We start from the raw sequence: 12,849 nt of genomic DNA on the forward strand, positions 1-12,849 counted from the left end.
ACTTCATGGGCCTTGCTCTGCTTTGGTTTTGTCCGGGAGAAAAAACTGGGGTGATTGTATTAAAGGTAAGAATGAGTTGCAGGTAAAATGTGGCAGCTGTCTATGGAAAAGATATTAGTTTTCTTCTTCCCAAAGAAGCATTACAGCTCCTTGTTAATGCTTCAGATTCTTGGGGTTGAAAGGTAGATGTGATACTCTTCTGCTTGCAGGCTAGTTTTGGGAGCTTGGGATTTTCAACTGACTTTTTCTGTGTTGATAAAGAACCTAGCAGCACAAAAGCTCAAGACATTTCCTTCTAGTCTTATTCAAAGCACTATTATGGGAAGAGGTGCTAATGGCAGAAGTATAAAAGCTCAGAATAGATGTCTCTGCAAGAATATGAAGGTGACCACAGTTGAGGCATAGCATGAGGGGTGGTTCACAAGCTGAAGCATCTGGGTTTGTTGAGGTTCCCTCATATTTCAGTGCAGCTGCCCTGAAGCTGGGCATGGCCAGACTGTTTTTCAGAGATGATTTTCAGGTGTGTGAAAGAAGGCTTAGGAGGAGGAGAAGCATAATATGTCTTTTGCAGATTCAAGTACTTTGAGGGCCATACTGTAAACTATATAAAAAATAATCTAGTTAAAGGGAAGAAAAAGAAAGGCAGATTTTGGGAATAAGTACCACTGAGAGGTGACACTGTGACAAGAATGAAAGAATGAGCAGACAAAGAGATGCATGGAGATTCTTTTAGCTTATTTCAGTGTAAGGTTCCAACTGAGATTAAAATGAGACCTATGCTGGTCTGTGACAGTCCATCAGCTGAGGTTTTGCAAGGCTGTGTCACCTATGTGCAGTTTGTTACTGCCCCTGTTCAAGTAGTGACTTACAGGTATGCCATTTGCAGTCTCCAGTTAAGTTCCCTAAGTCTGAATCCCTCAGCCTTCCTTCTACCATGAACATGATTTACAGATTTCAGTCTTGCACAACTCTGTGTAAATGTGGTGTTCTGATAATTTCTTCACTTGCCAAAAAACCCAAAAATACACCAGCAGCAAAGCACCTGAAAACCAGATTAGATTTATCTGCGTGTAGATCACAGTGCTAAAGCTGGTGCTTTTTGTTGGAGTCTTTGGCCCTAAACTAAGGTGCATTTAATTCTCTAAAAGATAAGATGGATTTCCTACAGTGAGTATCTTCCCTACTTCTTTTCTGCCTGCTGGTTTTCTGAGGCTGCCTTGGTTCTGCTCACCACAGTGCCCTATTTTCAGCAACAGAGCAAAGGAGAAGGTGTGAGGAAGCTGCTGCAAATCATCCTGTGGACCATTTTCTTCTCCAAAAAGTCCATCTTAAATATACAGTCTTCTGCTGAGGGACCATTTCACAGCTATCTAAGCCAGTTGTCACCTGGGCCAACTCAGTGCCCACGGTCTCTGATCTCTCTGGTGCTGGAATTAACACTTTCCCAATCTGTCAAAACCACTCAGCAAAACCAAAACAATTTTCTGGGGGACAGCTCAGCCTCTGAATCAGTGAAATGAGGTGGGAGGTGAATGGAGTATTCAGGGGAGAGTGTGACTGTCAACTCAAATTTGTACTGATTCGTAGTGGGGACTTATCTCTGGATCTAGTCTGCCCATCTGAGAGCTACTTTCTTCTTTGGGCCTCAGCACTGACCTGTGTTAGGTCAGGGGTAGCTGCCTACTCACTGTAGTTCAGGAACTTGGCAGCAATAAAAGCTGCTGTCTGGTGCCTTTTCTGCCTTTACAAATTCATAGTTCTTTTTCTCTCCCTTTCTGGTCAGTCCTGCTAGTTTTCTCTAAAAATTGCCCATTCCCTTCTTTTCAAAGGGCTGGGCTTTGCCTCCTCTTGCTGCTTTTATCCTTGTTCAGAGTAAAGAGATATGCTCGCCAAAATCCTGTCATCTTCCATGCCCTTTCTTACAATGGAAATAGTCAAAGTATTTCAGTGTCATGAGTTAGTGTTTGAGCATAATTGCTGCTATACTTAAGTCACTGCTGATTTATGAGTTGGGAAGGATGGGGTTCTTCCAGATTTTGGGAAACAGGAACATCATAGCACCTGCCAAGCACAGGAGTGCTTCGGCCTTGGAATATTGTGTAATGCTACAGTGCTGGTGGTGGTGGGTTTTAAAAACCTTGTGGACCATAAGCAAAGGTTCTACTTGAGTCAATAGTAGGATTACTTGACAGAGGTTGCAGAGCATGGAAACAGGTTTCATGTGTTACAAAAAGACTCCTATGTGATAAATGGTAAATACATAGTAAACAGATTCTGTAATTGAAGTTGACAAAATCATTGCTAAAACTCTTTGTATTTCTCTCTTTCAGTGTTTTATTCAGAAGTGTTGAATTAATTAGTTATATCTACGTATGGAATAACTACAGGCTCTTTGAACTGCCCTGGGACTCACAGTGGACCTGGTACTTGACACTCTTGGGAGTGGACTTTGCATATTACTGTTTTCATCGTTTAAGCCATGGTAAGATTTAACTTATTTTCAAAGTATTAAAATGCAAAAGATATCAATTATTTATTCATGAAATGAGGTGTTTGCTTTTGTTTCTATTGTACTTCTACTCAAATTATATATATATAGCTGCCCTTCTTCGCAAGGATTACCAAAGACTCACTTTTCCTCTAGTATGGAAAACAGTTTATACATAGTCTTTTATATGAATTTGTGAAAAGAGGAAATATCATTTTGAAAGCAGTATCATAGGAAAAAAGTAAAGTACATAAAAATTTAGGGTCAGTGTCCCTCTATGGAAAATCCAGCACCTTGCAGGTAACTATTTAAAAAGAGCCATCATCTATTTGTGTGCATTTAAAAACGTTTTTGAACATTAAATCATAATTTAATTGGTAAGTGGAAAAAAAAAAGTGTATAAACTTCATTTACATCTGGACATAGCTATACAGCTACAAATGAGGCATTTTCAAACTCCTGTTTGCAATTAACACGACTGCATATAAATGTGAGGCTTGCCTTGTTCTTTTCGGAAGTACACTTTCAGTTCTACTGATTTTTACACAAGAGATAGGAAAAGCACAGTTTAGGAAGAATTTAACTTCTATTGATGGCAACTATGGAGCCCACTTAAATCATGCCAGACACTTCTGTACATAGATATTGTACAAATGTAATAGTATTGATCCCTACATACCTGTCTTGTTACACATTTCTGTTCTGGAGTGGCAACATATTTTTACTCTAGCCTTTTATATCCTTTCTGAAAATGAGTAACACTGCCTACCAGTCTTCATTCCAAGCCTGATCTAAAGCCCATAACAATAAAATAAGCGTAGTCGTCGTCTTCTTTAAGATACTTTGGACTGGGCTTCTCAAGGCAGAGTGCCCACAACTCGTGAAAGCTGTGGGATCTAGAGATGATAGTTTGTAATACTTCTTCAGAAAGGGAAAATGTTTTGATGCCAATAGGTCAGCGGAATATATGGAAGTAGGTAAGAAAGGAGCCTGAGCTGCTGCGAGGAGTGGGAGAGAGGAAGGGTCCCTCCCAGGTGGAGATGGCAGGCAAGCGTGAGAACAATGCAGGGTGGGTGCAGGGGGACAACAATGGTTGGGGGACGGGGCGGGAGGCGAGGAAGCAGGGGGAGCTGGAACAATGTGGTGGGGGGGACATCGCAGCCGGGAGCTGGAAGCCCTGCGTGGGTGTACGCGAGACTGGGAATACGCTTCGCAAACAATGACATTAACAGTGCTGGCAGGGCTACAGCTTCGGGCTGAGAACTGAACCAGAGCATGAGGCTATTCCTGCAGTTTGGAGTAAAAATAATTGCCTTCAAGTGTTAGAAAATCACTAGCCAAGCTGTGCTTTTACTGAAGCTAGTGGTAAAATTCCCACTGGCAGAGAAGGGAGTGGGGTCAGCTGCGTGCTCTCTAGAGCAATTGCACGCATTTCTGTTCCTGCAGCAATTTTGTATTTGCTACCATCTATTTTCTATATTTTGAGGGGATTGCACACTTTGAAATGAACCTCATTAGAGGTTTTAGAATTAAAATCCAAACCAATTCTCTCTGTATGTAACAGAGTTGGGGAAACTGCCTAAGAAAATGCTGCTCTCGTCTTCAGGTCAGCAATGAACTGTTTTATAAATGTTAATGTATTCTTCTTGAGGTTACAGAAATATTGTTCTGTGTTAGGTCTGTGCTACTTAGCAGGGAGCCGAAGCAACGCTATAGAAAGTTACTTTAAATGGAGTTTTTTAGCTTAACCAATGCTATTTTCTCTGATCAAGAAGTGATGAAATTCATAGAAAGACAACACAGCTGTGAAAATTGGCTGTTCAGAAGTTTCCAAGGAAATTTAAGTGTAGGAGATGGTGGGTTTTTTTTAAAGTAAAATGTAAACTCTTGAAAAATACCTTTGCACTCTGAGAGGCCAGGACACTGAACGGTCTCTGATACAAGCAGTTAAACGCATTTGCGATAGAAAGTGACAGGGCCTTGATGATTCAGGCTTGGATCCTAGAGCAAAGTCAAAAATTAATAGCAGATGTATATCCCAGGAAATTCAAGCTGTGTGGGCTTATGTGTGGGTATCTGAATAATAGCACTAATTATTTCAAACTGGAAAATTAAAATTCAGATACATTTTGCAGTTGGTTCTTGATATAATTTCAATACAAAAAGTCATTGTTGTCATCAACATAGCTTTTCCTGTTTCCAAGCTATATCTGATAATTCAAACCTCTGGCTTTTTACTGACTTATTTCATGTTGTGCATGTGATACCTGGACTGTCCATTCTGCTGTTTGAGTGGTCTCAATCATTGCAGATTTACAGCTGCTTCTCTAGCAGAAACTCTACAGTACCAAGTCTTTACCCAGCACTCGGCAAGCTATTTTTTCCTCTTCACTATATGCGTGCAATTGCTGTTATCATAAACTGAAGTTATACAGCAACAAGGGGAAGTATTTTTAGGTGTGATCTCATTTTGCAAAGGATAGAGTTATTCTAGGTATGTGCTTGTATTTTCCATTGTTTGCAGTAGCCACTGAAGAGTTAGAAAATAAAATGTTTCACCACTTATTCCAGCACTCTTCTGGGCCAGATCCAAAAACTGTGGCAGTCAATGGGAGTACTTAGCCACTGCTTTTTCTCCTGGTGTTTTAATTAATTTATAAATCAATGTAACTTTCCCATTTGTTCCATTTAAAACACTAATTGTGGTTGTACTACTAAGAAAAGTAAGCTGCAGAGTTACCAGTTTTATTAAAAAAATCGGGGAAGAATATGTGTGGGTTTGGGGGACTTTTACCAGATATTTTAATCTATCTTATATGGATTACTCCTCAAGTTTCCTCTCCAGGTGCAGAGTCCTTGCAGAGTTACTCTAGCTAGAAAGAGGGATTCAGTGGTCCCAGAGCAGTGCCGAGCCATAGCCATGGTGCAGCACACCCCGCCCCACGCCCTGGCCCTGCGGATACTCCTGTTGCAGACATATGACAACGGCAGTAAGGAATTTGGAGGCTCTGTACACTAATTTCTTCAGCAGCCACACCTTTTAATCAGGAGGGGAAATCTAGAGACTTCCAGATCCATGTGAAAACAAGACAGATGCACTTGTGCAGAGCCTGGCTCCTGGATGCCAGGCAGTGGGGTTTTCATGGCTGCCCCTGGTGTGGGGAACTGTGCTGAGAGCATGGGCAGCCCCAGTCTGAGCAGCAGCTGTGCTCTCAACCCCGTGAACCAACAGGGGATGATGAGGAGCTGTAAAACTGTGGTACTCTCGTTGAGGGAATATATTTTCATCTATGCTTCCTGGGGGACTGTGTCCTGCAGAGCAGTGTGGTTTTCTGTCAGCCAGGAGATCCTCTTCTCCTCTTTCAGGCCCTGGAAGAAGCTGTCCAAGTCTGGCAGCCAGCAGGTTTAGAGAGCCTGTCTCTTTTTAACGGCAGTTTCCAACACCTCTTCTTTTGTTCTCCTTTACTGCTGGGGAATTTCCATGACTTCAGTGTCCCTCCCCTAGAACAACCTGGGAGAAGTGAGTTTCCTTCATCAGGGCCAACCTCTATAGCAGCTGCATTGTTCTACCAGGGCTGCAATGGCATGTGTCAGCCGTTCACTCCATTGTCCGCTGGCGGCTTCCAGCCACGCTGTGGGATACGTGACACCGTCCCTGTCAGCAAAAGGCCGAGCCAATATGAGCTGATGGTTTGCGTTATGTGCAGAGGTTGTAAAACAGACCTCAACTGATAAGTATATCCTCAGCAGATTCCCCAGCTGCTACATAAAATGTTGAGTTGGTGGTATGTCTTCTAATAATTCATTTATGGTGGAGGAGAAATAAACCTTCTATCTTCTGGAGCAATAGACACCCTGGCTTCTCAGTTTCTTCCACCCCACAGGACTGGTCTTTTGGCCAAGGCCAACTTCTGAAGGGTCAGAGAACAAAGAAGAAACCCTGAAAGTTCACTTCAGCTTTATCGCATCATGCCTCAAATCTGTGTCTTAACTGAGGATGTTGAGGAGATTTTCTTTATGATTTGCAGGAGCTAAAATCTTTGTGAATGTTTTGTCTCCTTTTCTGTACAATTTTTTTTCAAAGGGAGTTTCTTTTAGCTGTGACTTAGATTGTTTCTGTCTCTTCTCCCAGCAAGCATCTTTTGTTATAGTTTCATAGAACAATTTCTTCAGCAGCAGAGCTGATCTCAGAAGTTTCTGGACACTCTTTCCCACACTATGCTCTAGTTCACCGTTCACTGTTCTGAAAAAGCCCTCCAGCAATGGAGGCTATGTGCATAAGATCACAAACCTTACCTATTAAAACAAGGCTTGTGTTGGGTTTCTTTCTTAAACAATTCAACTCTGATCAGTAGTGATGGAGTCAACTTAGCCATGGGGCAGGACATGTAGTCCTAACCAGTGGTCAAGCAATGTTCAGAATGTATGGGATAACTGGAGATTTCAGAGAGAGCAGAGAGGATTTTCTGGGTCAGTAGTACACAGGCAGGTAACTCATTCTTCTGTAAAAAAGCCAGAGAAAAATAATTTGGGGTAGGTAGTGTCTCAAGAATTGTGACAATAAAATTTTTCAAATGGGCAACAATAAAACTCACTCCTATTCTTTTTGGTAATTATACACATAGTCTGCCACTTTAGACATCAGTGCAGTGCTATGCTTACTGAATAATGAGATGAGTTTGAACTTTCAAGCTTGTTAAAGGAAAAGACAACAGGGCTCGAAGTCTCTTTACCATCTCGGTGAGAATATATTGGAATAAACTTAGAATAAACCAAACCAGTTTGGAAGAGACCTTCAAGATCATCACGTCCAACCCATCAACCAATCCAACCCACCTAAACAACTAAACCATGGCACCAAGCACCCCATCAAGTCTCCTCCTGAACACCTCCAATGACAGCGACTCCACCACCTCCTCAGGCAGCCCATTCCAATGGGCAATCACTCTTTCTGTATAGAACTTCTTCCTAACATCCAACCTGAACCTCCCCTGGCACAGCCTGAGACTGTGTCCTCTTGTTCTGGTGCTGGGTGCCTGGGAGATGAGACCATCATCCGCCTGTCTACAACCTCCCTTCAGGTAGTTGTAGGGAGTAATAAGATCACCCCTGAGTCTCTTCTCCAGGCTAAGCAATCCCAGCTCCCTCAGTCTTTCCTCACAGGGCTTGTGTTCCAAACCCCTCACCAACTTCGTTGCCCTTCTCTGGACTCGTTCCAGCAAGTCAACATCCTTCCTAAACTGAGGGGCAATTGGAATCGTATGATTGTGCTATCTTTATTTATCTGACCCATTCCTGCCTTTGAAGTGCTCCTTTCATCTGCATTTTATAATGTACTTGTCTGAAGACACCATATTAAAATGGGCTTGTTAAATAGATTTTGTATTAAGAATTGATAGTATATTGAAATAATTTTGGATTTAATGGTGTTCAGGTTTATGGGAAATGCATTGTAATAAAATGATGTCTGACTTTTGTTATTGGGAACGTGGTCAGGGATGCAAGGTTTTCTTCTCAGTAAAATCTGTATTTCCATAGACATACAGTGTGGTTTTTTTTCACATGCTATAGGCTGCATTGGGGTGGAGGGGCAGGGGAAGAGTGTTAGATGGCTGTAGTTCTCTAGGCTTGTCTCCTCATGTGAGAAAATGCCACTGTTTACCTGACTAGCAATTCAGTACTGTATTGATTGTTCAGCATGAACCAAATTTAATTCCAACCCAGTGAAAGACAGAAAGCTTTGGGAACTGTCAAGTGACTGAATGAGGCTCTGCTCTTTTTCTTGTCACAGCTTGTGTTGGTTGCAAAGGGAATGGATACTCGGTGATTAAGAGAAAAATACTCTCTTTTTGTCAATTTTACAGAAAACATTTTTCACCATTCTGCCAGTTGGTTTTTTTCCCCTTATTTTTCTAAACAGTCTTGGGAGAGCAGAATTCTGACTGATTGCCTCACAAAAATAGAAAAAGCAATAGCTGGTTGTCATATAGTCTGTTCTGTTGTCTGACTGATTCTTGTCTAATACCTGCAGACAGCCCTACATGAATTGAAAACAAGTAGAGAGTGCATGTGATTGTGATTCATTCCCTGCCTTCCCAGTCCTCTGTAAATTACATCATTTGTTATTTCTTCTGCTTGTTTTTTAAACTCTTCAGAAGTAAGAGGTACTCTTTGCCATATATAATTTAATTTTCTGAATGGACTCTGAAGGTAACCACAGTCCATCTTAGAAAACCAAAATGTTGCCATTCCTTCTGACTTTTAAATGTATATTTTATTTGAGAAAGCTTGCCTAAAAACTAGCCAGCTGCAATGAGGCTTCCTGACATGGAGTGGCCTAGGGCCCCATAAAATTATAGGAGCCTGCTTGTATTGTTTTCAGGTTGTTATTGTTCATAATAAGTTCCTGTTGTTTAAAAGACTGGGTTTTTTTTATACTGGAGAGAGTAATGTCCTGATATGAGGTGAGGTTAACTCATTTAGTCTGTTAAATTTATTGTGGCACATGCAAATACCACAAGCCCTTTCCTGTTTTACTTTAGAAGCTGTGCAGTAATAAGTGACTTAAGGAAAAAATCTCCATAACCTGAAGAGCTCAGAAGAAGGAAAGAGGAAATCCACTAGAGAGTTTATACTTAATTTTGATCTCTGAATATCCAAAAGATGCTATGGACAAATGGATTTTTCTAGATATACAGAATGCTAGAAGCTACTAAGAATTGTGGCAATCAGAAATCTGTCAGTAGGTTGGATGGCAGATGGTGATCAGCCCTGGATTTTGGGCTTTTTAGAACTGCTGTAGGATTTGCTGGAGAGTGGGAGTGTGATGTAGAGGAGCATGGGATATGGCTGATGACTATAGGTGAGGAATTAAATACCATGGTCTGGGTTCAACATCTGGTTCAAGAAGATATACCTTTGGATGATGGAAAGGTATCAGGAGGAAAGGTCACTATGGGCTTGCCACAATCCTTGTAGGTTTTCTGTATCTGGTAATTGCTTTTCTTAGCCAGAAGATAGTGGGAAAAATCGATCTTTCTGTAATGCTTGAGACAATGTATCTTTAACATTGTGGAATATGCATTCATGAAAGCATGAGCTGACACTGTTGTGACACAATTCTTATACCAAAAGTTCAGGTGATAATTCCATCTCCTCTGGGCACTGTCTTTCCTCAAGCTCTCCCACCACGAAGAGACCTGGCAAGCTTCTCGGTACAAAATGCAAAAGAGCACACGTTCCTCCATTTTCCCTGGTAGTTGTCTTTTCTTGTTGGAAACTATGCCAGCACAAGGTATTAATCTTAAGTATAACTCAAATTCTGCTTTGAAGCTTTAGGTAGCACACTGATACTCCCTAGGCTCTCTGCATGGGCTTGCATTAGCTAGAGGTGCCTGTGGGTTTCTGGAGGGCAGGATCTTCTTTCTCCCACCTGCATTGCCAGGGTGGTTCTGGAGTGCATGGGCTGGGGAAGAAGCTCTGGATCTGCCTGCCCAAAAGGACACACACTTGCACAGTAAAACATTAGAAAAATTAAAATAAATATAGTGAAATATTCAAAGCTGTGAAGAAAATCTGTTCTTTTTCATTTTCATTTTTCTTTGAGGTGGTAAAACCTAAACTTTCTGAAGCTCAAAACGAATTCCAAAAGTCATTTGTGCAGTGAGTCTATTCTGAGATCTCTGTGAAATGTGCACAGTGTGTGGATTAAATAGGTGATTGTAATGAAGAAATACTAATCTGATAGTAGTGTCACTGTGCCTGAACAACCTAAACCAGTGTCTTATGGAATGAAGTGGGAGAAGAGTTTGCTCTAAATTAGCAGGGCTTGACCATTCAAAAAGTCAGCTATCTTCAAAACATTTAAAGCATTCATATTCTTGTCTAGTGCTGCCCTCTAGTCTGTGCATGTACATTTTAAATGGGGAGAAAATAATCACTTTTCAGTCCAAGTGGGGACATGATTATGAAAGTATCTAAGTCACTGAGCAGAGAAACAGTTAATTTGATATACTTCTCCAAGTGTGCTGCTGAAACCCAGTGAAATGAAGCGTAACACTTGTTCTTCTTAAAGGTGTTACAGAACATGAGGTAAAATGTGAATTATCCAAGTTTTAAAGGGAATGTTTTTGCAGTTAGTGAGTGTGGGAGAGGAGAAACTAGTTCTTTTGCAACAGTTTGAAGATTTTGTCTGTATGAGGGTTTTTTTCACCTGAAAAAGCTTGTATTGCACACTACTTGATCTCCTAAATGTTGTAGAACTATCTTCAATTAGGTAACTTCATAAGTTGGAGAGAGAGAGACGCTGTATGTTTGAAAGTTCAGCTACTTGTTCAAGGAGGTCAGTCTACCTATGTTTTTTCCTCTTCCTTTTTTATTTGTCTTAAACATCGAATGTGTATCTTCTGCTAGAAACTATTGTTTAAAGTAAGTGAAAATCCAGCTGAGAATAAATGAATAGAAGAAGAAATCACATCTTTAGTTTTACTGGCTGATGTGCACTCCTTGCAAAGAGTAGGTTTGTAGCTATTTGCTGATTTGAAAAGGGCATTTTTATGCTGTAAGAAAGAGATCTGAAATGATTATTTTTTTTTAAAGCAGACTAAAAGTGTATTCCACCCCAACTCCCAAATGGCAGGCAGTTCTTTTCAGGATATTACTCAGATTTCTAGAAGTTGGATGTCTGTAATAGTTTTTCTTTCTTGCTAAAAATCTAGTGAGGCCATTATAACTTAAAATATTTTATTATACGTTTCAGGGTTGGCAATTAACATTTAGAGTGTGTTTGGAGCAGAAAAAAACATTATTGTATCTGGATAATGTTCTTTGCGTGTATGCTTCCTCCAATACATCTTTACTGCCTTAATTAAGGTATTTAAACTGCCAAAATTGCTTTTTTGGAGTATAGGAATGGCAGTTTTTTTCCACATCACACTCTATCTAAATTGGTACCATGCTGGTGAAAGATACAACTTAATAAAAATTGCTAACTAGATTTTTTGCCTTTTTTTAACCTCACCTCTTTTTAATAACTGAAATTATAAATAACCTCCTTCCCTCCTTCCCTCCTTCCCTCCTTCCCTCCTTCCCTCCTTCCCTCCTTCCCTCCTTCCCTCCTTCCCTCCTTCCCTCCTTCCCTCCTTCCCTCCTTCCCTCCTTCCCTCCTTCCCTCCTTCCCTCCTTCCCTCCTTCCCTCCTTCCCTCCTTCCCTCCTTCCCTCCTTCCCTCCTTCCCTTTTTTTCCCAACCAAAGGTGTTTAAATAACCTGAAATATTTCTCAATTAGTTTTCCTCAAGAATTATTAATTATCCAATCTGAATGAAGTGAACAGAATTATCTTAAAAGTAAAATGACTTCTCTAATCCTAATGAAGACATGCTCTAAACAGAATGTAAACATCATGTTGCAAGATGGTATCTACAGTGTTGTCATGTATAAAGCTGTGCAAAAGACAGATACCCAAAATAATCATCACTCAGCTGTTATTACAGTGCTCATACCTGGATTTTGTTAGATTTGAGCACTGGATGGTAGCCTCTGGGCTACTAATTTTGAGGTCTAAATAGGAACTGAAGTATTCTGAATATTTTTTTTTCTGTTGCTCGCTGACAAAAATTGTGACACAACAGAGTCATATTGGTATGCATCCATGGAGAAGTGCAACATTCAGTAGGGTCCAGGAGGAGGCCTTTGATTTTGTCTAGTTATTAACTTTTCCAGAAACTCCTGTAAACTCTTCTTATGAAAAAACAACTATGCTCAGGCTCTCTTGTCTCTCGAGGAGACAATAAAAGTGGTTCAGACAGTACAGAGCAATTTAGGCACACGACCTTGTAAAACATAGGTAAGATTTTTCTCTTGATACTTTCAACTTTAATAAAATCAGCAGGATTCCTTTATATTTAATCAGTATATAGCACAAATATCACTGTTGTTTTAAGCATACCTTTCAATTTTGTAGTTGCAAGTTCAGCAGCGGCAAAGCTATTGCTAAACATGCAAAGGGTGGTGCAGGCTTTCAGACTGTACTGTGGCACGGTTTCACAACAAATCATTTTAGCTGTCAGTGATACCATGTTCACATCTTCCATCAGCTGGAAATTGTCCTATTAAATAGAAAAAGTGATTTTATTTTACAGCACAGTGGTGCAGGAAGAGTATAGGCACCATATGTGCATCATATATTTTACATGATTTTATGCTTTATTTTCTTTTACATTTTAGGCAATATTTACACATATGGATGCTTAGATCCTGAAAAGTTTGTAGTCACAAAAATAAAATCATAGCTATGTTGCAGTAAGGTAGAGATAGACTCTCATGTATTACAGAAATAAAAATACACTTTTCAGTGAAAATTA

At 40.4% G+C, this 12,849-nt stretch overlaps 1 protein-coding gene across 2 annotated transcripts in view; it reads left to right on the forward strand.

The window, feature by feature from the left end:
* Nucleotides 1–12,849, forward strand: part of AGMO (alkylglycerol monooxygenase) — a 195,093-nt gene that overhangs the window by 18,422 nt on the left and 163,822 nt on the right. For both annotated transcript variants that reach the window (XM_068152499.1, XM_068152500.1), the window contains exon 3: nt 2,331–2,482. In XM_068152499.1, coding sequence (XP_068008600.1) covers nt 2,331–2,482 — 152 coding nt within the window. The remainder of the gene's footprint in view (nt 1–2,330; nt 2,483–12,849) is intronic.

This window comes from Melanerpes formicivorus, unplaced genomic scaffold, assembly GCF_026170545.1.
Source record: "Melanerpes formicivorus ecotype bairdi unplaced genomic scaffold, bMelFor1.0.p_v2 SCAF_23, whole genome shotgun sequence".
NCBI lineage: Eukaryota > Metazoa > Chordata > Aves > Piciformes > Picidae > Melanerpes > Melanerpes formicivorus.